The sequence below is a fragment of the Rhincodon typus genome, chromosome 37, assembly GCF_021869965.1.
Source record: "Rhincodon typus isolate 14 chromosome 37, sRhiTyp1.1, whole genome shotgun sequence".
In the NCBI taxonomy this organism is placed as follows: Eukaryota; Metazoa; Chordata; class Chondrichthyes; order Orectolobiformes; family Rhincodontidae; genus Rhincodon; species Rhincodon typus.
In genome coordinates this window covers 14,892,899-14,919,174 of record NC_063368.1, presented here as the reverse complement: position 1 = coordinate 14,919,174, position 26,276 = coordinate 14,892,899, and the positions used below count along the sequence as shown (strand labels likewise).

At 45.8% G+C, this 26,276-nt stretch overlaps 1 protein-coding gene across 1 annotated transcript in view; it reads right to left on the bottom strand.

The window, feature by feature from the left end:
* Positions 1 to 2,666: 2,666 nt before the first annotated feature.
* Positions 2,667 to 26,276, bottom strand: part of LOC109918430 (epidermal growth factor receptor kinase substrate 8-like protein 1) — a 48,637-nt gene continuing 25,027 nt past the window's right edge. Inside the window, exons 7-15 of the mRNA XM_048617368.1 lie at positions 25,884 to 25,958; positions 23,296 to 23,441; positions 19,698 to 19,842; positions 14,396 to 14,436; positions 11,941 to 12,037; positions 7,883 to 8,020; positions 6,678 to 6,804; positions 4,865 to 5,045; positions 2,667 to 2,817 (exon numbers count right to left, since the gene is read on the bottom strand). Of these exons, the coding sequence (XP_048473325.1) occupies positions 2,667 to 2,817; positions 4,865 to 5,045; positions 6,678 to 6,804; positions 7,883 to 8,020; positions 11,941 to 12,037; positions 14,396 to 14,436; positions 19,698 to 19,842; positions 23,296 to 23,441; positions 25,884 to 25,958 (1,101 nt within the window). The remainder of the gene's footprint in view (positions 2,818 to 4,864; positions 5,046 to 6,677; positions 6,805 to 7,882; positions 8,021 to 11,940; positions 12,038 to 14,395; positions 14,437 to 19,697; positions 19,843 to 23,295; positions 23,442 to 25,883; positions 25,959 to 26,276) is intronic.

Sequence of the window (26,276 nt, the reverse complement as noted above, 5' to 3'; positions counted from 1 at the left end):
CCCTAGGGAGGGGGATTTCAAGACTATGGGGCATATTTTAAGGTGAGAGTAGAGAGATTTAAAAAAAGACATGGGAGCAACATTTTTTCAACACAAGGTGGTTTGTGTGTGAAATGAACTTCCTGAGGACGTAGTTGATGTGGGTACAATTACAATAGGAAAGTTTTGGAGGGATATGGGTCAGGAGCAGGCAGGTGGGGCTAGTTTAGTTTGGGATTATGTTCGGCATGGACTGGTTGAACCGAAGGGTCTGTTTCCGTGCTCTATGGCTCTGTGAGTCACAATGCACTTGGCACGTATTCTTCTTCTGTTTCATTTAAAGACACCAATCATTTAGTTGAACAATGACATGGAGCCTTTATTCAAAGAGAAGATGATATGGAGACAAGAGTAACTCCTTTATTCATTCATGGGATGAGGTCATCACTGGCCAGGACAGCATTCATTTTCCATCCCTAATTGCCCAGAGGACAGTTCAGAGTCAACCACATTGCTGTGGGTCTAGAGTCACATGTAGGCCAGACCAGGTAAGGGTGGCAGTTTCTTTCTCGAAAGGACACTAGTGAACCAGATGGGTTTTTCCTGACAATCGACATTGAATTCATGGTCATCGTTCGATTCTTAATTCCAGAATTTTTTTTATTGAGTTCAAGTTCCACCATCTGCTGTGGTAGAATTGGAACCTCGGTCCCCGGAACATTATCTGGGTCTCTGGCTTAACAGTCCAGTGATAATACCACTAGGCCATCGCCTCCCCAACTGGTAGGTTCTTTCGAGCTAACATGTTCTGGCTATTGAATATTTTGCACCATAGATCACATCAGATAGTGTTGGACAACAATTTGAGATATGCCCCCTTCAAGGTGCAGCACGGCACATTAGGTCTCAAATTGTTCATAGATTGGATCCAAAGTGTTATTTTTCCTGGAAGAAATCTACTTTGTTTTTGAAACTTACTTGTGGAATGTGTGTGTTATTGGCTGGGGCTAGCATATATGGCCCAGAGGGCAGTTTAGACTGAATAACATTTGTCATGGGTCTGGAGTCACATGTAGGTCAGACCAGGTAAGGATGGCAGATTTCCTTCACTAAAGGAGTGAACTAACTGACAGTGGTCACAAGTCGTGTGGACTTTTTGCTTTGCTCCACATTCTCTTTAAATTGAAGTGAGGGTTCACTATCTGCCAGAGTGGGATTTGAACCCACGTCACCAGAGGCTTACTAGTCCAGGGACATTACCATTACACCACCATCTCCTCTGAATGAATAAACACTAACAAGTTCTACTGTATCCCTAGGCAGCCTGTTCCACAGACTGACCACACACTCACTGAAATATTGGTTTTGCCATTTATTTTTAAACTTAACCCATCTTAAGCATGTCTGTTTTTATAATGGGATAACAAGGTGCAGAGCTGGATGAACACAGCAGGCCAAGCAGCATCATAGGAGCAGGAAGGCTGACATGTCGGGCCTAGACCCTTCATCAGATGAAGGGCCTGAGGTGTTCATCCAGCTCTGCACCTTGTTGTCTCAGAATTTCCAGCATCTGCAGTTCCTGCTACCTCTTTATAATGGGCTATGTGACCACACCCCCTCCTCTATATGGAGGAACCAGGAGGCTCCCTCTAATATACAACACTCACATAGAATCTCTACAGTGTGTAAATAGGCCATTCAGCCCATCACTTCTGCAACAACTCTCGGAACAGCATCCCATCCTGACCCAGGGCCCCTACCCCTGCATTTCCCATGGCTAATCCACCTAACCTACGCATCCCTGGATACAATGAGTAATTTCCCATGGCCAATCCACCTAGCCCGCACATCTTTAGACTGTGGGAGGAAACCAGAGCACCCGGAGGAAACGCACGCAGACACAAGGAGAATGTGTAAACGCTACACAGACAGCCATACAGTCATGGACTCATAGACTTGTACAGCACGGAAACAGACCCTTCGGTCCAACTCATCTGTGCTGACCAGATATCCTAACTTAATCTAGTCCCATCTGCCAGCATTTGGCCCATATCCCTTTAAACCCTTCCTATTCATATACCCATCCAGATGCCTTTGAAATGGTGTAAATGTATCAGCCTCCATTAATTCCTCTGGCAGCTCATTCCATAGAGAGGCGAAAGATTTCAAAGCCACTACCCTCTGTATGAAAAATTTGCCCCTTCAGGTCCTTTTTAAATCTTTCCCCGCTCACCCTAAACCTAAGTCCTCCAATTTTGGACTCCCCTCCCTTGGCTATTCACCCTATCCACGCCCCTCAGGATTTTATAGACCTCTATAAGGTCACTGCTCAGCCTCCGACGTTCCAAGAGAGGGAAGAAAAAAAGCCGAGGCTGGAATCAAACCCCGGGTCCCTGGCGCTGTGAGGCAGCAGTGCTAACCACTGAGCCACCGTGCTGCCCTCTCCAACCCCATCTACACAGCACTGCCTCCCCCACCAACTCAGAACCGGAACGAGAGGGGAAGGATCAAGGGTATAATTAATCATGGAGTTTGCTCCCCATTGTCATCCAATGACCGTCTTCCCCACCATCCCCCAACCTTTGGAACATTTGTCACTGAGATGACAAAGACTCTTTCATTCGGACTCTCCAGAACATTCGTCGAAGCCATGGAAGCAGACCCCTCTTCCCCAATACTTAGAGATTTCAGAAAGACCCCTTTACCTCAAGCAGTGATTTCTGGACCATTATCTGGCTGTAGACACGGGCGCCCTCCTCTGGGCTCACCGACCGCAGTTCATCTTTCTGCAGGGAGAAGAGCTGGGCGCCAGTCAGAATCCCAAGAGAATTCACTGTCCTGAGGGAGAGCAAGAGAGACACAGATCTTAGAGCTTTGTAGAGATGGCACTCATTTCAATGACATGACTGTTAACCTCTCTCTGGGCAATTAGGGATGGGAAATAAATGCTGGACGCCCTCATCCCTTGAACAGATGAAATAAAAAATATCGGTTTTCTTTGTGTTTTGGAATGTCTGCTCCATGTTTCATGCTCTGGCTTCCAACTCCTTTGCATGTTTTTTCGCTGAGTCCCTACCAGGAGTAAAGAATGGAGCACAGCACACATCGTTTGTAAACGGATACACATAATCAAACATGGAATTATTGGTGTACAAAATGATCAGAGGTATAGATAGAGTGGACAGCCAGAGACTTTTTCCTAGGGTGGAGGTAGCTATTACGAGGGGGCATAGTTTTAAAGTGAGTGGAGGTAGATATAGGGGAGACGTCAGAGGTAGGTTCTTTACTTAGAGAGTGGTAGGAGCGTGGAATGCATTGCCGGAGAGGGTAGTGGAGTTGGCCTCATTAGGGGCATTTAAGCCACTATTAGATAGGCATATGGATGATAGTATAAGGTAGGGGTGGAGGTTAGATAGACCTTAGGTTTTAGGGTAAATGTTTGGCACAACATTGTGGGCCGAAGGGCCTGTACTGTGCTGTACTGTTCTATGTTCTATGTTCTATGACTGAACTTTACATGTTTTATCCCCCTTTCCAAAAGTGAGGGCCCTGCTAGATATTAAGCCATCCTAAACACGTCAAGTAGAAACACAGAAAGTAGGAGCAGGAGCAGGCCATTCAGCCCTTCGAGCCTGCTTGCTGTTCAATATGATCATGGTTGATCGACCAACTCAATCCCTTGTTCCTGCTTTTGTACCTTTGATCCCTTTAGCCATAAGAACTAGAGTTACAGTAAGAGGTCTACAGCCCAGCCAAAGACCCTTCAGCCCATCAAGTCTGTGCCAGTCAAATACAACCAGCCAACTATTCTAATCCCATTTTCCAGCACTTGGTCCCCAGCCTTGGTATGTCTTGGCATCGTAAGTGCACATCTAAATTCTTCTTAAATGTTATGAGGGTTTCTGTTTCTACCATGCTTACAGGCCGTGAGTTCCAGATTTCCATTACCATCCAAGTGAAATTTATTTCCTCACGTCTCCTCTAAATCTCCTGCCCCTTTCCTTGAGCTAATGCCTTCTGGTCATTGATCCTTTCACCATGGTGATGTCTAACCCCTTTTTGAAAACATTCAACGTTTTGACCTCAACCGCTTTCTGTGGCAGAGAATTCCACAGGCTCCCCACTTTCTGGGTGAAGACATTTCTCCCCATCTCAGTTCTAAATGGCCTACCCCATATCGCTAGAAGCAGGGAACATAGTTTCGGAAATAAGGCGTTTAAAGTGGAGTTGAGGAGAAATTTCATCTCTGAAAGGGTCACCTTTGGAATTCTCTCCCTCGGTGAGCAGAGAGCCTGTCGCTGGGTCAAAATCCTGGAATTCCCTCCCTAAGAGCATTGTGGGTCAACCCACAGTAGGTAGACTGCAGTGGTTCAAGAAGGCAGCTCACCACCATCTTCTCAAGGGGCAACTAGGGACAGGCAATAAATACAGGGCCCAGCCAGTGATGCCCACTTCCCACAAATGAATAAGAAAAGAAATACATACTCGAGGTTGGGTTTAGCAGAGTTTTTCAGTCAAGGTCCTGATGGAGGCAGGCAAATGGACTTGAAGCCATGATTGGATGAGCCGTGGACCTTGTTGAATGATGGACCAGGAGAAATGGGCCAAATGGCCAGCCTTCCTGCTCCTTTGTTTAACCTCATGTTGCCCCCACATTCTCACTGCAACCCACCTTCCCATGCCATGTGAATGTACTCCATGTTTACCCTGTCTGATGATTCTTGACCCAACTGTGTTCCCCAACTCCCTGCTACTACTTTCTTCAACACATTGACGAATTTTGGACCAGGTGTGTGGCTCAGATCAGCGTTCTGGAGATCAAACTTTAATTCTCATAGAGTCCAGCACCATCCATGAGAGCTGACCCACCTCGATTTAGACTTACATCTGAGAGAAGCCTTTGGCCTCCAGCCAAGTCTTGACTTCAGCTGGAGAGGAATTGTAGTCCAGAGGAACTGAGGTGTCAAGGGTCTTCTGGACCTGGAAGGACTTATGCTGTGCTGTTCTGCCGTTTGCAATCCTCAGTAACAATTCTTCATTCATGATGTTAATCTGGGCATTACGCTCTGAGGAAGGAACACCACAAAGTCGATTAGCACCTGGTTAGACAAAATTGGAAAGTATTGCTCCATGTGCTGGCCTATCTGCTTTTCCCATTAGACAAGACCAGATCCACACTCAACACCAAACTGCACTGTTCAACTGAGGTTACAGTTCCTGATCGTCACTACCTTTGCCATTCATTGAATCCACCACCACACTGAGTTGTTATGGGACAGAAGGCGGCCATTAGGCCCATTGTGTCCATACTATCTCTTTAATTGAACATCATTATCTAGTGCCAATCTCCTGTCTTCTTTCCCCCTTACCCTTCCCCATTGTTTTAATACAAACAATTACCCAATGCCCTCATAAATGCCTGTCCCTACCAAATTTCCAGGCAGTGCATCCTACACCCTAACTACGCGCTGGGCGAGAAAGTTTATTTCTCACATCGGCCCTGTTCCTTTTGCAAATCATCTGAAATCTGTGCCCTATTATTCTTGTTCCTTTTACAAACAGGGGCAGCTTCTCCCTATCTACTTGGTCCAGCCCAATCAGGATTTAGAATATCTCTGTCTAATCTCCTCTTAGCCTTGTTCTCTCCGAGGAGAATAACTCCAGTCTACGTCCATCACTGTGGTTTCTCATTCTTGTAAATGTGTACCATCTACAAAATGTACTTCAGCAACTTGTCAAGGCTCCTTACACAGACCCTTCCAAACCCACAACTTCTTTCATCCAGGAGGATAAGAGCACAGATGCATGTGAACACCATCACCTGCAAGATCCCCTCTAAGCTGTGCACCATCTGGAGTTAGAATTAAATCACTGCCTCTGCCCTGTCACTGGTTTAATATCCTGGGTATCACTCCCTAACAGCACAGAGAGTGAACTCATGGGCAGCAGTGGTCAAAGAAGGCAGTTTAGTAACACCTGCTCAAGGGGCAACTAGGGACGGGCAGTAAATGCTGGGCAATGCCTACATCCTCAAGGAAAGTGGAATGGAAACAGTAACTCATCGTGTGTTAATTTATAACCTGTATACTCCCTTTGGAATTCCAACTGGGAGGTTCGGATCCTTGAGCCCAGAGCCGTGAAATAGTGGACTTTGTCTTAAATTCTCTTTCTTTTTAATTTTTATTTAATTATACCATTGTTGAACGTCTGCTATTCTGAACTTCTTATTTCTTTTAGCTTTCTAATTTATTACTATGATTTTGAAGGGCTGTAATGTCGGACTTTTTGATTTCTACTTTTTTTTTCCTAAGAATTTGGACTTAATCTGTACCTAGGTATCTTGCACCTAGTGGTGACTTGTAAACTTTTCACTGTACTCATGTGCGGACGTGTGACAATAAAGCTAATTCTAATTCTTGATTTGATTTTGATTTATTGTTGTCGTGTGCACCTAAGTAAAGTGAAAAGTTTTGTTTTACATGCAATACAGGCAGATCATAGGATATCCAAGGGCATACAGACCACAGGGTGATGGAATAGCGAGTTATGGCTGTGCAGGAGGTGTACAAAATTCTAATTACACTCAGGAACACAGTGCGTGGTATTACATAAAGACAGGAGTGCTATTCCAAAAGACAAAAAAAGGCAGCAAAAACGAGGCAATAATGGTGTCATTCCAGGAGCGTTATGTCACTGACCTCTCTCTTTCTGAGTCACACCGACGTTCTCGGGGTTTGTGTCCCAGCCAACCTGCGCTGGGTTGTGTTGACTCACTCTTTTCGGGAGGGTCGGGGGTGGCGTGCCTTTCGGAGTTTGCCAGTTCCCCTGCAAAACACAAAGAAACCCTGAGTCCTGTGGTGCTGGAATGTTGGGGAGCCGGTGCTGAAATTCTCCCAGCGTTAGAACAAACGCACGGGACTGCTCGCAATTCACCAATCCTCCCAGGCTTTCCATTTCTTTTTTGTTTATTTTTCACGCTGGTTCCCATAAATAGAGAAGAAAGCAAGCGGTTGCATTCGAATAGCACCTTACATGGCCCTCGGGCAATGCTTTACAGCCAAAGAAATACCCTTGGAAGTGTAGCCACCGTTGCAGGTGGAAGAAACACCAACTTGAGCACAGCAAGATCCCGCAGTCAGCGATGATCAGTTTTCAGGGTTAAATGTTGTCCACTGCTTTGGTCTCTCACTCTTCTGCAAGTGGACATGCGCAATTGTTTTCTTCCAACTATTACTGGGCCTCTGTTTAACATTCCATTAAATAAAAATCCTCCTCAACAGCAGGCCCTCCTCCATACTGATAGAGCGATGTCAGCCTAGATTTTAGCCCCCAAAGTCCTGAGATGGGCCTCGAACCAAAACCTTTGAGTTCAGAGAGAAAATCATTGCTCACTGAACACAGGCAACATCAACAAAACTTCATCAAGTAGAGGACTGTGATGTATTGAAACCTGCAGTGTTCTGAGGAAGGTCACTTGACCTCAAACATTAACTGATTTCCCTCCCTAAACGCTGCCAGACCTGCTGAGCTTTTCCAGCAATTTCTGTTTTTGTTTCTGATTTCCAGCATTGGTAGTGTTTTCGGGTTTTATTTATGCATTTTGTCCACCTGAGGCTTTACACATGTACCAGCAGAGGGAGTCTGTGATGAACAGATATCAATCATGAACAGCTTGTGCAGTTCTAATTCAAAATATTTCCGGGTGAATATGTAACTTTGTCAGGCAATTCGGAAGGTTAGATGTAGCAAAAGAAAAGTCTAGAGGAGAGGGAAAGTGTGAAAACAAAGACAAAAATGATAGCAGAAAGATAGAGAAATGTCAAGGAATTTTTAATCGGACTAATTTCCAGATAATTGTCAGGATAAGAGCAGTTTTGAAAGGTCTGGCTGTAATATTTGCTACCTTGTGTATTTGAGCATATTGAGGTGAGCTGTTGACGACATCCTGTGCAGGGACAGGCTCCAGGATATTGAAGGGGACATAGCCAACCTGTCCACTCTGATTCTGCACCTTCCACCACCGTTTGGAATCATCCAGCACCTAGGGAGAGAAAATCTACATCAGACATAGAACGTCACCCCTTGCAAGTCCCCAGTCCCCACCCTGACTTGGAAATATATCGCCGTTCCTTCAGTGCCACTGGGTCAAAAATCCCAGAATTCATAGAATCCCTACAGTGTGGAAACAGGGCCTTTGGCCCAACAAGTCCACATGGAACCTCAGAGCATCCCACCCAGACCCATCCACCTAATCTTCACATCCCTGAACACTATGGGCAATTTAGCATGGCCAATCTACCCTAACCTGCACAGCTTTGGACTGTGGGAGGAAACCGGAGCACCTGGAGGAAACACACGCAGACACAGGGAGAATGTGCAAACTCCACACAGACAGTCACCCGAAGGTGGAATGGAACTCGGGTCCCTGGTGCTGTGAGGCAGCAGTGCTAACCACTGTGCCATTGTGCCACCCCATGGGCCATACCCCACTAATTCCCTCCCTAACAGCACTGTAGGTCTGCCTACTGCACACACGATTGAAGAAGGCAGATCACCACCACTTTCTCAATGGCAATTAAGGATGGGCTATAGCGCTGGCCTAGCCATTGGTGCCCAAGCTGCAGAAGTGAGTGCGATGTTCTATAGCGAACAAACCAGCTAGTCATCAGAGGGAAGACTTTACCAGCCTGCTCTGTGATACAGCACCAATGAATCACCAAGCTCACTTCCAACGATGGTAGCTAACAGGAGTAGGCCACTCAGCCCTTTCAGCCTGCTCACCCATACAACCTGGACTGGGCTGACTTGCACCTCAACATATTCCCCTGCCACCTAGTGCCACATTAAAGTGTCACGGCATGATTCCTTCAATCGTCCACTAATTATAATTTTATTCGATCCAAGGGTTCGAATCCTACTGCGGCAAATGACGGAATTTAAATTCAATAAAAATCTGGAATTAAAAGTCTAATGATGACCATGAATCCCTACAGTGTGGAAACAGTTCCTTTGGCCCAACAAGTCCACACTGACCCTTGGAGCATCCCACCCAGACCCATCCCCGGATAACCCATCTAAGCTACACATCCCTGAACATTATGGGCAATTTAGCATGGCCAATCCACCCTAACCTGCACATCTTTGGACTGTGGGAGGAAACCCACTCAGACATGGGGAGAATGTGAAAACTCCACACAGACAATGGCCCGAGGGTGGAATCAAACCCAGGTCCCTGGCGCTGTGGGGCAGCAGTGCTAACCACTGAGCCACTGTGTCGCCCCCGACAAGCCATTGCTGGTTGTTGGAAAAATCCATCTGAGTCACTAAAGTTCTTTAGGGAAGGAAACTGCTTTCCTTACCTAGTCTGGCCTATGCATGAATTCCCATGTCACAGCAATGTAGTTGACTCTTAAATGCCCTCTAGGCAATTAAGGATGCGCACTAAGTGCTGGCCTATCCACTGATGCCCTCATTCTCATGAATGAATAAAGTATGCTCCCCCCGACTTCATCAAGTTTCTCAGTCAATGAGCTCAGTAAGCAGAGGTCAATTCAAAATCTGACCCAGGTTATTCATCTCTGAGTCTATTGCATTGTCAACCCTGCTTATTCCTGTTAATTTGGATTTAAAATTCCTTTGTTGGTTTTACTTCCATCTCTCCTGAAAGTCCCACCTCTTTAAGGGTCATGGTCCCACAGCGGCTGGAAGCTCTCCAACCCCAGAGATCACTTTCCCTTGTTTCGAAAAGAACACAAGAACACAAGAACTAGGAGCAGGAGTAGGCCGTCTGGCCCTTCGAGCCTGCTCCGCCATTCAATAAAATCATGGCTGATCCTTTCGTGGACTCAGATCCACTTACCCGCGTTCTCACCGTATCCCTTAATTCCTTTATTGTTAAAAAAAGATCTACTTTTTTTTAAAAAACATTTACTGAAGTAGCGTCAACTACTTCACTGGGCAAGGAATTCCATAGATTAACAACCCTCTGGGTGAAGAAATTCCTTCTCAGTTCAGTCCTAAATCTGCTCCCTCTAATCTTGAGGCTATGCCCTCTTGTCCTAGCTTCACCTGCTAGTGGAAACATCCTCTCTACTTCTATCTTGTCTATTCCCTTCATAATTTTATATGTTTCTATAAGATCCCCCCTCAATTTTCTGAATTCCAATGAATATAATCCCAATCTACTCAGTCTATCCTCATAAGCCAACCCCCTCAACTCCGGAATCAACCTAGTGAACCTCCTTTGCACCCCCTCCAGTGCCAGTACATCCTTTCTCAAGTAAGGAGACCAAAACTGCACACAGTACTCCAGGTGTGGCCTCACCAGCACCTTGTACAGCTGCAACATAACCTCTCTGCTTTTTATTTCAATCCCTTTAGCAATGAAGGACAAAATTCCATTTGCCTTCCTAATTACTTGTTGTACCTGCAGACCTACCTTCTGCGATTCATGCACAAGGACACCCAGGTCCCTCTGCGTAGCAGCATGCTGCAACTTTTTACCATTAAGAGAAAAAGAGAAACTTTGCTTGCTGAAGCTTTTCCTCTTGCATTGATCAGGACAGATGCAAGAGTGCCAAGTTGCAAACGATCACCACTACGGGAGAAAAGGAAGCTTTTAGATTATCAGGGCTGTCTCTGAATTGCTGAGGAAATGTGATGGAGGAATCAACTGAGAATTACAGGCTCCCAAGCTGCTGTGTGATAGAGCACCAATGAATGACCAAACTCACTTCCAATGATGATAGATAACAGGAGTAAGCTCTTGAATAACTCAAGAAAACATGCAAGACTGGAATATATCCCTTTTATTTGCAGAGAATGGGCCCCTGTTTAGGACATATGTCACATAAGTGCAAACGAGCATGATTGTGAGCTCAATTGATTATCTAAAATTGGTTGTGTCTGTAACTATTCACACTCTCAGGATCATTCAGTAAAGTGACATCTAACAACCGGCAATTTATCCTGAGTTTTGTAAAGAAAATCCAAGTGACTATCAGACTCATTTCTTCCAATGCAATTATATAGTATAATTTATAAGGCATAGGACATAAACTTGGCTTGTATTGAGTCAAGTCTACAAGGTTGAGGGTGATCTAACCAAACTATCTGAAATGAGAAAAATTTTCTATGGGTGGAAATAAAGACATTTATTTCCCCTGATGAACAAAATCTAGGCATAACTTTAAACTTCATTTAGGAGCGAGATCAGGATGAATTCCCTCACGTGAATGTAGCATTGAAAATTGCATTGTGCACTATGTTCTTGTGAGGATACCCTATGCACTTGCACCAGCAGAGGGAGTCTACTAGGAAGCAATAGTAAAGTTTCTATCTTTAACAGCTTGTGTCTCTAGCTAAATAGATAAATGTCCAAAGAACTTCAGCAATATGGTATTGAAAATCGTGTGATTTATCCCGACTCCTAACAAAGCTTCATAGAATCCCTACAGTGCAGGAGGAGGCCATTCGGCCTATTGAGTCCATACCAATCCCCTGAAGAGCTTCCCACCCAGATCCAACCAGATACCCTATCCCTGTAACCCCACTGCTAATCTACCTAACCTGCACATCCCTGAACATCAGGACAATTTTCACAGGCCAATCCAACTAACCTGCACATCTTTGGACTGTGGGATGAAACCGGAGCACCCGGAGGAAACCCACGCAGACACGGGGAGAATGTGCAAACTCCACACAGACAGTTACCTGAGGGTGGAATCAAACCCAGGTCCCTGGCGCTGTGAGGCAGCCGTGCTAACCTTTCGCGTGCTAAAGCCTTTGAAGATTGAGATTGAGAGATTTTGTTGCTCATCAACAGATGTAGAGCAAAGGTGGGAAAATGGAGCTGGAACGGTGACTGGCTGTGGGTGATGAGGGTGGGCGAAGGCCAGAGGGGCTGAATGGCCCCCTTCTATCAGTCCCTTCCATTGGAAGGACTCAAATTAGGGAACTCACCTCCACCATTTCACCAGACAACACAGAGAGCTCGCTGCTGTTTCGGGCCACAAAGTCATAGCTGCATTTCATGTGTTTGGTCTCCACATTGTGAGTCCTGAAGGAAGAAGATTGACATTGTCAAGACTGTGTCTTTTTGTGTTTGTGCTTTTTAACGTCATGGACAGAAATGAGAGACAACCATGTATATTTTAAAACCTGACAATTGCTGCCCAGTTTGAAAGCAAGAAATTTGATCCTGACTGTGAATACTGTATCACTATGGGTTACAGTTGTGTCTGCAGATGAACTGGAGTCAAGTGGCTTTTTACAGATGGAGCATTGTTTTGCAAAAAAGAACTTAATTGGTCTATGCACTAGCCATTATGCGATTGATTCTCAGATTACTGAATGGCTTGGGTCTCGGAACAAGGTACAGACAGAAACAGAAGTTGCTGGAAAAGCTCAGCAGGTCTGGCAGCATCTGTGAAGAAAAAAAGTTCAGAGTTAACGGTAACTCAGTTCTGAGGAAGGGTCACCGGACCCAAAACGTTAACTTTGATTTTTTCTTCACAGAAGCTGCCAGGCCTGTTGAGCTTTTCCAGCAACTTCTGCCCTTTTGTTCCTGATTTACAGCATCCGCAGTTCTTTAGGTTTTTACATAGAGAAACTGTCAGGTCTTCAACCAGCTGTGAGCTCCTTCTCCATTCTCTGCAGTAAACCACTTATAAAGTGGAGAGAGTTCTGCTTATCAATATCCTGTAGGATTAGCAAAGATTTATAGCGGCCACATTAGGCTGAATACCTCGCAAACGGCCATATTTATTCAGCACTTGCTTGAAAGCTGTCCCTTTTAATGATGGGTCAGAGAACCTTTATAAGTGAACTAGCCATCCTGTGACTTTTGCAAAACAGTGGAAGCATTCGGAAAAGGTACGCTGAGAGGAAAAGCTCTGATCGTTGAGCAATAATTCACAATAGCTTGTGAACAAAGCCTGCTTTCTCAGCATGGGTTGTCTTGATTCTCATGAGTTGGTGGCATTGTTACCATGCTTCAGGGAGGCTTTGAGGATGCCCTTGAAGCTTTTCCTTGCCCTCCTAGCAACCTCTTGCCGTGCCGAGGCTCGGAGCTCGGAGTTTGCTCAGGGTCATATCTTATGCCAGGCATGTGGACAAGGTGGCAGCAGGAGGGGCAGGGGTTCTGGGCCATGGCTGTTGGCAGGGTTGGTGGAACCAGAGTCTGAAACATTACATCAACCATTAACAAGTGGAGTTGGCATTGTGGGAGGATTTCATTGGCCATTTGCGAGGTATTCTGCCTAATGAATCTTTGCTAATCCTACTGAGAAGCAGCACTGTCTCCACTTCAACACCAACCTACGTGCAAGCAACGCTTTGAGTGTTCCCCTTATTTGATGATAGAATTATCTCTTCCCTTCTTAGCTGTGCCTATAGCTGCGGTTTTCTTGGTCAGCAGAAGGGCGTGGATATTAGGCAGCTCCCACTTTGATTGAAGGCCACCCCTCCCAGCAGCACTTTTTTAAGAAAATCATGGATGTGGGCGTCGCTGGCTGGGCCCAGCATTTATTGCCCATCCCCATTTGCCCCTTGAGAAGGTGGTGGTGAGCTGACTTTTAGAACCGCTGCAGTCAATGCACTGTGCGTTGACCCACAATGCCCTTAAGGAGGGAATTCCAGGATTTTGACCGAACAACAGTGAAGGAATAACGATATATTTCCAAGTGAGGATGGGGAGTGGCTTGGAGGGGAACTTGCAGGGGATGGTGTTCCCATGTATCTGCTGCCCTTCTCCTTTTAGGGGGTAAAGGTGGTGAGTTTGGAAGGTGTTCTCAAAGAAGACCTGTGTTCAAGCATTGGAAAGAGGCCTTTCAGTCCATCAAGTGGTCGTGGGTTTGGAAGATGCTGTCTAAGGAATCTTGGTGAATCCCATGATAGATGATACACAGTCCTGGTGTCGGTGGTGGAGGGAACGGACGCTGTGAATGTGACTGAGCTCCCTTTCATTGCACACGACCAGCTGCAGGCCTCTGGGACTGTTATGGTTCTGGTTGTCCTCCTGGGTCATGTTGGTGGTGGTGGTTGTGGTAGGGGTTGGCGGGGGTTGGGGGTGATGGTGGTGCTCGAGGATTTCATCCGTCAGATACTTGAGCACAGCAGCCAAAATAACCCTCTCTCTGGCCCCGGGCCCCTCAACAGAGCCACCCTTTCTCGGGGTCCTGTGAACACGGCCTAGCGGGAACCGCAAGCCTGTTCAGGAGCACTGAGATTTGAGTTTTCCCACTGCCTTTCCCTCAACCAGTCATCTCCACAAGCACTTTCACCAGATTGTTCCCTTTATAAATGTCATTCTTATCATCAGAGTACACTTGGAGACAGAAGCTCCTCAGGTCCTCTTGTAAAGTTAACAGTCGCTTGGCTGTTTCCAGCTGAGGTATTGAGCTAAAATGGCACTTACCCATTGCTTTGTTTGACAGGAGCTGACTGTGGGCCTGATTGCTGGAACAAAGCAGATGTAAGTTTAAAAAAAAAATCAATAAACATCAAGACTGAGCAAAACTGTACACTCCCAGCTGACCAGACAAATATCAGTCAAAAAGGCATGTGTCTCCATGTAATGTCCCTAACGTTTGGACTCTGGACTGTTTTGTCTGGATATTCAAACCACATATAAATTTACAAAAATTCTGGAAATCCAGAACGAAAACTGAGAAAATGCTGGAAATATCAGCAGGTCAGGCAACATCTTAATAGCGAGAAAGAGACTTTAATACTTTGAGCTGATTATGTCTCTTTGGATCTGAAGAGTTAAGACTCGAAATGTTAACACTGTTTCTGTCTCTGCAGATGTTGCCAAACCCTGCTGCATTTTATCAGGAACAAAAACTAAGTTGCTGGAAAAGCTCGGCAGGTCTGGCAGCATCTGTGAAGGAGAAAACAGAGTTAATATTTCGGGTCCAGAGACCCTTCCTCAGAACTCCTCTGAACCTCCCTCAGAATGCATTTTATCAGCGTTTTTTTGCTTTTCTGACATTTAATTTTGGTGCGTTGTAAAACAGAGAAATTGAGGTGAAGGCCTATTGGAAGAGGCCTTCAGCAAGTTTATAAAGAGTGAAGAAAAAAATGAGATAAGGTAGTGATCGGTGTAGTGATTGTATTGAAATCAGCCCAGCTGGATCTCATAGATTCTGAGTTCCCTGATTGGGGCTGTTAACCTGGTCCAATCAGGGAGGCCTGGCTGACATAAATGGGGAATGTCAGGGATATTGACCCAATGAACCAGAGGGCTATTATCAAAGGCAATGCATTTGTAAATGATGATTGGTGATGGGACGCCAGCCTTTTAATCAGGTGATGCCAAGGTTAGGTTTTGTTGCTATGGAGATAGTTAGAGTGAGAACAGGCAGGTGGGAGAGATTCAGTAGGCATGAGAATACTGCGGGAAAATATCATCAAGCTAGAAGGACAGCCATAATCTAGTTGAATGGCAGAGCAGACTTGATGGGCCAAATGGCCTACCTGTATTACTATTTTCTATGTTTCTATGATCTCACAATTCTCTCAGTGTACTCTGTACATGGAGAGAAAGTGGGAGTGGGATACTGAAATTACACCATCAGCACGGTCGCTGTGGTTAGCACTGCTGCCTCACAGCGCCAGGGACCCGGGTTCGATTCCAGCCTCAGGCAACTGTCGGTGTGGAGTTTGCACATTCTCCCCGTGTCTGTGTGGGTTTCCTCCGGGTGCTCCAGTTTCCATCCACAGTCGAAAGATGTGCAGGTTAGGTATGGGAATTACAGGGGTGGGAGTGGTAAGTCTGGGTAAGGTAGCTGTGAAACATTGACTTAAAAATGCAGGAACACACAAATGGTTGATTTCCAATGGCTATACTGCACAGAAATCTCTTCATATCTGCATAACCTAAGAGTCCTTGGTCCCTCAATGTCTCCCACCTGCCTGTTTTCACTCTAACTATCTCCAAAGCAACAAAACCCAACCTTAGCATCACCTGATTGAAAGGCTGGCATCCCATCACCAATCATCATTTACAAATGCATTGCCTTTGATAATAGCCCTCCGTTTCATTGGGTCAAGGGCTCAACATCCCTGACATTCAGCCATTTATGTCAGCCAGGCCTCCCTGATTGGACCAGGTTAACAGTCCCAATCAGGGAACTCAGATTCTATGGATCCAGCTGCGCTGATTTCATTACAATCACTACTTTATCTCATTTTATATCTTCACTCTCCCTTTATTGCAATCAATATTTGTCATGGCAGCACTTTCAATCCATTCTCAACCAAGCATGAATTTATTATTCGCCTTCTTATTTATTTGGTCCATCTCACCACCCCCTGACTTTGGGCTGGAGCTCTCATGGGCGCAGTGTGGTAGTACCACTGCCTCTAAGCTAGAAGGTCTGAGTTCAAGTCCTGTTCCAGGGCCTGAGACCTGAGGAAGGTACCTTTTTAATGTGGTCAAACTGTGTTCCAATGCATCCCAATGGCAGGCAGTGAGAGGAGGATTTATCCCCAGGGTAGGGGAGTTTGAAACTAGATGGCATAATTTTTAAGGTGAGGGGTGCAAGATTTAAAAGCGACCTGAGGGGCAACATTTTCACACAGAGAATGGTTCATACGTGGCATGAACTGCCAGAGGAAGTGGTAGACTCAAAAGAAGTTTGGACAGGTACATGGGCTGGAAAGGTTTGGAGGATATGGGCCAAATGCAACCAAATGGGACTAGTCTAGTTTGGGAAAGCTGGTTGGCATGGACAAGTTGGGCCGAAGGGTTTGTGTCCGTGCCATGTGACTCCATGACACTCAGTGAGATTCCCACAAAGAAACTGAAGCCTCTATGATCACTATCTGTGGTTCCGGGCTGCAATATGCAGGATTAAAATCCATGTTACCACGGCAACTGGGAATCCCTGCGTGAACTGTGATATACTCTTGCCTTAAGTGAGATCGAATGTACTTTTATATCACGTGGACACCTTTCGTGTTGAATGCCAGATGCACTTGGGAATCCACCAGTAATCTTTAAATCTCAGCTCATTTGACTGCGATATTATCCTCCTCTGCAGGTGCAAAGTTTGCACATGCTGGTCTGTTCCAGCAATAGCTTTTAGATTATTGTTAAAGTGAAATTATTAAATGTGGTCAGGTTCGTTATGGGGCACTGGAAAATACTTTTTTGAGCTCAGTACAAGCTCAGTTGAGCTTGATACTAACCACTTTGAGGTACACTACCACCGGACCCCACTTGGTGGCGGTGCTGAGCTTAAGGAAGGACCTCTGGTTTCTCAGTACCGCCACCTGTAGAGTATTACTGGAACTGTAGCCTTAAACAATGAACATCCCCTTTTCGAGTAAAAGGAACCTGCATTTACATCAGGTGTTCCCTATAAGTGCCTAACAGAGTAATGTGCACAACAGATAACCCCGAAAAGCTTTATTTCTGTGCAAACTTTAATATCTAAAAACAACTTGCATTTATATCCCAGCTATTGCGGTGCTCAGGACATCTCAAAGTGAGTTGAGGGTGAGCTATTATGAAGGGAACGTGGCATAAAATTTGCACACAGAAGGATCACTGAAATACTGCACAGAGGCCACTATCCCATCACTAAGTCACTGTTTATTTACTTGTGCGCAGTACACGAACTGTGGCCAGCCAGCTCGGAGTCAGTCCCCTGCACTGAAGACATTCGAAAATCTCCTGGTTATATTGGTCGGCCAGGGCTTTCACGATTGGCCCAGATTAACAACTCAAGTCAAGAACCTCACAGTTAATGAAGTCAACCTGGCTCCAATCACTACAGCCATGTTCGCAGCCATGACGTCAAGGGACAGGCACTCTGTTTTCCTTTAAATAATTGCAGGGTTAAAGGGATAGGGCAGGGTGTTGAATCTGGGTGAGATGCTGTTAATATGGTCGGTGTGGACTTGGTGGGCCGAATGGCCTGGTTCCACACTGTGAGGATTCTATGGTTCTTTCAAGGCTGAATAGGTGTGGCATGGTGGCTCAGTGGTTAGCACTGCTGCCTCACAGCGCCAGGGACCCGGGTTCAATTCCACCCTCAGGCAACTGTCTGTGTGGAGTTTGCACATTCTCCCTGTGTCTGCATGGATTTCCTTCCCCAGTCCAAAGATGTGCAGGTCAGGGTAGACTAGCCATGTTAAATTACCCATAGGGTCCAAGGATGTGAGACTAAATGGGTTGGCCATGGGAAATACAGGGTTACAGGGATTCATTAGGTGGCGTGGGTCTGAGTGAGATGCACTTCAGAGGGTTGGAGTGGACTTGGGATTATATTCTAGTTAACCATGTGATCACATATAGCCTCCTCAGAGGAAATATGAGGCCTCACTTATATATATACTGCCTGATGATGTAACTCTCCCTGAGCACTGACTCAGTTTAAATAGATATCTAAGTCTCTGACGTGGGCCTTGAACTCACAACTGTTTGAAACCCAAAAGGGCCAGCTGCTATGTGGGTTTTAAGTTGGCTGCATAATAACCAGCAAATGTGTTTGACCTGAAAAGTTTCTTGTATTTAATATTAATCAGATACTTTGTTAATTTATTTATAACAGGCCAGTTGCTAATTAGAAGCATAAATGTGGATGATGTAGATCAATATCAGTTAGAGCTCCTGGGGCTAAAGGATATGGGAGAGAAAGTGGGAACGGGGTGGGGGGATGCTGAGTTGGATGATCAGCCATGATCATATTGAATGACAGACCATGCTCAAAGGGCCGAATGGCCTACTCTTGGTCTTCTTTTCTGTGTTTCTCAGTTTCAGATCGCCACAGAGTATAGACCTTGAGGGGTCCTGAAGAGAAGCTGATCAAAGAAGATGGTTATAGGAAGGATCTTAAAGAAGGAGATTGAGATGGAGAGCTTTATGGGGCAGTTGCAGAGGCCCAGGTAATGGCAGCTGTGAGTGGTGAGGCAATGAGAGCCTTCATAGGGCTGGAGTTACCATGAGCAAGGAGGGTTACTCTCACCGTGAGCAAGGAGGGTTACTCTCACCACGTGCCCATCTCTGCTTCGGGAAATGGCCCGCCCAGTCACATGGAGGCCCACAGCAGGAGATTGTGACTCTGAGTAAGGACAGGCCAAATCTAGGGACACCTGGCAACCATTTCTTTCGCGTTTTGTGTTCACTCTGTCGCTCAATGATGTTCATCTTTCTTCACGTGGGTGGTTTAGAGGGGATCGGAGGAAAACCTTTCTCACCCAGAGGGTGGTGGGAGTTTGGAATGCACTGCCTGGGGAGGGGAGTTGAGGTGGGAAAATTCACAACCTTCAAAAAGTACTTGGATGTGCATTTGAAGTGTCATAACATTCAAGGCTATGGGACTAGCGCAGGGAAGTGGGACTAGTCCCACCTACTAATGGGACTTGTAGGCAGCAATATATTTTTGGCAGTGCACGCTCGATGAGCTGAAAGGCCTCTTCTGTCCTGTATGACTTTCCGATTAGTAGCACCGCATACCACCTGCTATTGTGGTACAATTTGGGCGTGGACAAAGATGGGTAGAAGGGCTGAGCAGAGAGATCATGCTTCCAGGGCTGAACTAGTACTGCAGACGGGAACCTTGCTCAGGCCCAGGAGTAGTCCCAGCAGATGGGTGCCTGACTGGCAGTCCCCTTCTCTCCCATTCCAAACTCTCCTTCAACCTGCTGCTTCATCGTGCTGGGTAACCCCTCTCTTCTGCCATGTCACCAGGCACACAGCGCCTACCTACCTGCATTCGTAGCAACTCGTGTTTGTGCTGCAGCTCCACAGGATCTTCCCACGGAGCTCCGTTGGGATCCAGATCATCTGGCTGCCACCCTGATCGGAACTGGATATGGTACGGCTCTCCCCAGTGCTCGGCAGGCCACTCCAATCTGGACAAAGCGGAAAAGGTCCAATTATTTTCTGCTGCCAAAACACAATGAAACTCCACCAGAAACGCAGTGGGTGAGGGCCTGGTGCTGGGCTACAAATCCCATTGTCACACTGATTGTATTGTTAAGGCCAAGAACTAAAAGAGGAAGGTTTTTTTCTTCTTTATTCATTCACGGGATGAGGGCATCACTGGTGAGGCAGCATTTATTACCCATCCCTAATTGCCACAGGGCAGTTAAGAGTCAACCACATTGCTTTGGGTCTGGAGTCACATGTAGGCCAGACCAGGTAAGGATGGTAGTTTCCTTCCTTAATGGACATTAGTGAACCAGATGGGTTTTTCCAATAATTGACAATGGATTCACAGTCATCATTAGACTTTCAGTTCCAGATATTTATTGAATTCAAATTCCACCATCTGCTGTGGCAGGATTCGAACCCAGCTCCCCAAAACACAATCTGTATCTCTGAATTAACAGGCCAGCGATAATACCTCTAGGCCATCAGCTCCCCAGTTATTGATTGAGTACCTGGAGTCCATATAAAGAGAGACTGCTGAGGTAGTGGGCAGAAGGCAGGTAAGTGTGATGGTGCATTTGGAAACATGCAGTGTAAGGATTTGGTAAGGTTAATGTCTGGAACATTGTGAGTAAGACCTCTCACTGATGGAGGAGATCACGTAAGGGACAGACGTGGAGAGAGAAACTTCATAAATTCGACAGAGTTAGTCACGCTTTTGTGAAGGTGTATCTGGTTGCTTCATGTGTAGAAGACTAGGTATTGTTCATACTGTAACTCTCAGTAATCCTTCCTTGTTAGACTCACCAAACGTACAAAACAAGTAAACAAAACTATCCCAGAAACAACTTGTGTCTAATTTCATTAAAACCTACACAATACTTGAAGGGATAGACAGTGTAGATGCGAATAAGATGATTCCCCCTGTATTTAGGAACTTGGATCCGGTTAACAAGAAGAAAGATGCCATTTAGAATCGAGATGTGGTAAAATTATTTTACTTTGCATTTGGAATTCTCTACCACAGAGGGCTGTGGAAGCTCACTATGTTTAAAGTAGAGATTGGTAGATTTCTGATAACCAGTGGTCACAGGTTCATGTGGATGGGATTATTCATAGAATCCCTACTGGGTGGAAGCAGGCTATTTGGCCCCTTGAGTCCACACTGATCCTCTGAAGAGCATCCCTCCCTGACCCAACGCCCTACTTGCATTTCTCATAGCTAATCCATCGAGCCTGCACATTGATGCACATTATGTGAAGTTTAGCATGGCCAATCCACCTAAAGTTCACATCTTTGGACTGTGGGAGGAAACAGGAGCACCTGGAGGAAACCCACGCAGACATGGGGAGAATATGCAAACTCCACACAGACAGTCGCCCGAGGGTGGAATCGAACTGGGGTACATGGCATCATGAGGCAGCAGTGCTAACCACTGAGCCACCATACTGTACATGGGTACAGTACATTGAAGTGTTCGATCAGCCATGATCATATTGAATGGCAAAGCAGCCTCGATGGGCTGAATAGCTTCCTCCTGTTCCTATCTTAGGATTTATTTATTGCGGAGTTTGCAATCTGTTTGCAGCTTCTACTCAATTATCTCAGTGCAACCGAGGCCACAGGTGGGAAAGGGGTAATGTTGTTAGTGGTGAGTAGGATGGTCCCTGCCAACTCCTTCTGATGTGTCTGGAGTCTTGGTCCTTTCTGTTTAATTCACTGACAAGATAAGGACGTCTCTGGTTAGACCAGCATTTATTGCCCAGAGGGCAGTTAAGAGTCAACCACATTGCTGTGAGGGGTCTGGAGTCACATGTAGGCCAGAGCGAGTAAGGATGGCAGTTTCCTTCCCTGAAGGGCATTAGTGAACCAGATGGGTTTTTCCAACAATGGTTTCATTATTAGACCCTTAATTCCAGATTCAGTTTTTCTCAAATTGCATTCAAATTCCACAATCTGCCATGGTTGGATATGAACCCAGGTTCCCAGAATATTTTTTATTATAGAATCCCTACACTGTGGAAACAGGCCCTTCGGCCCAACAAGTCCACACCGACCCTCAGAGATCCCACCCAGATCCATCCTTCTATAACCCACCTAATCTACATAAGCTGAGTTTCTGAATCGATAGTGCAGTGGTAATACAATCAGGCCATCGCCGCCGCTGCACACGCTGCCCGCAAGATGCCTTCAGTAATCTATGCTTCACATTCGGAAAGAGATACTGTGGTTTTTTTTTATTTGATGAGGCCGAGCAGGGGCAACTATGTGATGCAGGGATCGACACTCATTATGCTGTCCCCACAGGCTCACACCGAGATGAGCAATGACAGAGGCTGCCAGAGGACCATCAACTCAGCGAAAGACCCTCTTTTGTCTGGCCAGAACCTGCAGTGTCTCCAGTGCAAAGTGTCAGCCTTGGTGGGGGGGGGATGCAATTCAGAGGAGCAATGGAGAGAGGTCACTGTCTAAAGCTTGTTAGCAATGCCAAGCAAGGATTTGGAGCCCATGTAAAAGTCCCAGGGCTGTTTGTATCAGATCACTCACATTGTAAGCATTAGGAAGTACAATGAAGCAGTGCAGAGTATCATGTGCTACTTCGGTGTTGAAAACAATCGAACTGCATTTACACTTTCTCCTATGTCAAATGTAAACTGTTAGTTACTTTCACAGCTACGTTTTTATGAGCAAAGTACACTTTTTGACTCCGCCCAAAACCGAAACAAAGTTTTCCAAGTCTTTAGTCCATCAAAACATTTCACATTTCAAAATACGTTTCTAAGTCTTCCCCGATCTCGGGAAAAACTATCCCAGAATGCTAGACAAACAACAGGAAAGTGCCGGAGAAACTCAGCAGGACTTGCACCTCTGTGGGGAGAGAAATGGAGTTAATTTTTTTTTCTTTATTTGTTCGCAGGATGAGGGCATCGCTGGCTAGGCAGCATTTATTGCCATTCCCTAATTGCCCAGAGGCCAGTTCAGAGTCAGCCACATTGCTGTGGGTCTGGAGTCATGTGTAGGCCAGACCAGGTAAGGATGGCAGTTTCCTTCCCTAAAGGACATTAGTGAATCAGATGGGTTTTTCCTGACAATTGACAATTGACAATGGATTCACAGTCATCATTAGATTCTTAATTCCAGATATTTATTGAATTCAAATTCCACATCTGCCATGGTGGGATTCAAACCTGGGTCCCAGGATTAATGGTCCAGTGTTAATACCACTAGGCCATCACCTCCCCATCACTTCAAGTCCAGTGACCTCTTCATCAGAGTTTCTCCAGCAATTTCTGTTTTTGTTCCAGATTGTTAGCTCCTTCCTGCTGGTTTGAAAATCTCCAATCCTGCGACATCCCACTTCCCTACATCCCAGTTTCAGTTGGGAATCTGGAATGTTGGTTGAATGTGGGCACTAATGACAGGTGGTTCCTACCTGGATTTGGTCCAGTAGTCTCCCAACGATTGCCACTGTGCCTTCTCTGTCTGATTGAGTGTGCTGTTCAAGAGGTGGATGGCATCGTTGGTCAAGAATGGCATGACCACTGATCTAGCAACATCCACACCTGCTGTTTGCACCATCTGTGCAGGAAGAAAAGGATAACAACAACAGTCAAAAACCTTGGCTTCATTTTGCCAACAATTTGCCCATTTCTCCTCCCAGTACGATCTTCAAGACATACCAGGCCTCCCCTGACAGTGACCTCCACCAGCACCTTAAGTACTCACACCCTGCATTCACAATGGGGCACAGTGGCAGCAGTGTGTGCCATCTACAAGACGCACTGCAGAAACTCATAGATAGATAGGGTCAACAGATAAACCTCTCCCCTTTGTACAGGGGTCAATTACCGGGGGCATAGACTTAAAGTAAGGATTAGAGGGGATTTAAGGAGAATTTTTTTCACCCGAAGCTTGGTGGATATTTGGAACTCACTGCTTGAAAGGGCGGTAGAGGCAGAAACCATCACAACATTTAAGAAGCATTTTGATGATCATTAGAAACACCATAGCGTATAGGGCTACGGGCCAAGTGCTGAGGAATAGGATGACAATACATAGGAGCTTGATGATTGGCAGTGAATTGATGGACTGAAGGGTCTCTAATACTCGATGACTCTCTAACATAGGTCTTCTTTGAGAATGCCTTCCAAACCCACAACCTTTACTCCCTAAAAGGGCAAGGGCAGCAGATACATGGGAACACCACCCCCTGCAAGCTCCTCTCCAAGCCACTCACCACCCTGACTTGGAAATGTATCATCGTTCCTTCTCTGTCGCTGGGTCAAATTCTTGGAATTCCCTCTGTAACAGGTGACTGTACCCGCACCACATGGACTGCAGCGGTTCAAGAATTCAGGCCGTCACTTCCTTCTCAAGGGCAATCAGGAGTGAGCAATGAATGCTGACCACACTAACAAGGCCAACATTGACAAAAGTCAACATTTAAAAATGAATGGCTTGATTGGTAACTCCACAAACTGCAATGGTCTTGTGCCAAGTGAGAGCCTTGTAAAGAAGGCCCTAGTTAGATACCCGGGTCTGACTCAGGTTGGCTGGTTGGCATGGGAGCAGCAGTTGGACTACTTTCATTGGCTTCAGTGCCCATAATGAGCTGGCATCGGCTGGAATCCTTCTAATCATTACCTGATGGTCTGCTCTGGGAATTGTAGTCTCCCGGTGGACTGTAACCACAGTTTCACATTATGGTAGACCTAACAGGTCTGGTAGAGACAGTGGTGTAGTGGTAACACTACTGGATCAGAAATCCTAATGCTCTGGGCCATGGGTTCAAATTCCACCATCTACATTGGATGGAGTTCAAATTCAATTAATAAGTGTAGAATTGAAAGCTCTCTCAGCAATGGACAGTATTTGATTTATTATTGTCACACGTACCGAGATAACGGTGAAAAGTATTGTTTTGCGTGCTAAATCACACCTTACACAAGTACATCAGGGTAATAGAACAGAATGCAGAATATAGTGTTACAGCTACAGAGAAGACGCAGAGAAAGATCAACTCTAATATATGAGAGGTCCATTCATAAATCTGATAACAGCGGGGAAGAAGTTGTTGAATCTGTTGGTACTTGTTTTCAAACTTTTGTATCTTCTGCCCGATGGAAGATGGTGGAAAAGATGGCACACAAAACAATACTTTTCACCGTTATCTCGGTAAGTGTGACAATAATAAATCAAATACTGTCCATTGCTGAGAGAGCTTTCAATTCTACACTTATTAATTGAATTTGAACTCCATCCAATGTAGATGGTGGAATTTGAACCCATGGCCCAGAGCATTAGGATTTCTAATCCAGTAATGTTACCACTACACCACTGTCCACACCAGACCTGTTAGGTCTACCATAATGTGAAACTGTGGTTACAGTCCCCCGGGAGACCACAATTCCCAGAGCAGACCATCAGGTAATGATTAGAAGGATTCCAGCTGATGCCAGCTCACTATGGGCACTGAAGCCAATGAAAGTAGTCCAACTGCTGCTCCCATGCAGCAGAGTATAACCAGGGTGGGAGGGGTCTTTGATGATGTTGGTTGCTTTTCTGAGGCAGTGGGAAGTATAGACAGAGTCAATGGAAGGAAGGCTGGTTTGTGAGATGGACTGGACTGCATTCACAACTCTCTGTAATTTCTTGCGGTCTGGTGAATGATTTTGAAGCAGGGAAGGAAATCTGCTCGTTCTTACTTGTCTCACCCATTCTGGTCACTGTAGACACACAGGAATGTGGCTAACTTACTAGCCCTCTGATTGTCTCCCCTCTCCCCAACACCGCACACCCCCCACACTCCCACCCCCACCTAACCCCCACACTGCTGGTTCATTGCTGGGATCACACGCCCTGTAAGGGGCTGCTGTCATGGAAATTTTCCCAAGATCCTCTTGGCTTAGTGTAAATTGGAGGCAATGCTGCACCTAACAGGAAGAGCAGGGAGTTGGGGGTGCAGGGTTCAGAGGGGAGTAATCGGCACAAAACAGGAATTGTAAAAAGCCATTTCCTTACCATCTCGAGGGGTGTGAACAGGAAGTGGATTAGTTCAGTTGCACTGGGTTTGACAATGTGGTTCTTTACTCGAGCCTGAAAATAACACAATCATTGTGGTCAATCTCGGGGTTAGGCTCGATTCATCCACTTAAATATTCATTACCTCGCTTGTTATAAATCTGCTGTCAAAAACAGTATAAAGCTCTCTCTACTCATTTAAACTGAAAGTAAAGCTCTCATGACACTGTCCCCAACAAGCACTCCCAGGATAGAGACAGCATGGCGTTAAATACAGAGTAAAGCTTCTTCTATGCCGTCCCCATCAAGCACGCCCAGGACAGGGACAGCACGGGGTTAGATACAGAGTAAAGCTTCTTCTATGCCGTCCCCATCAAGCACGCCCAGGACAGG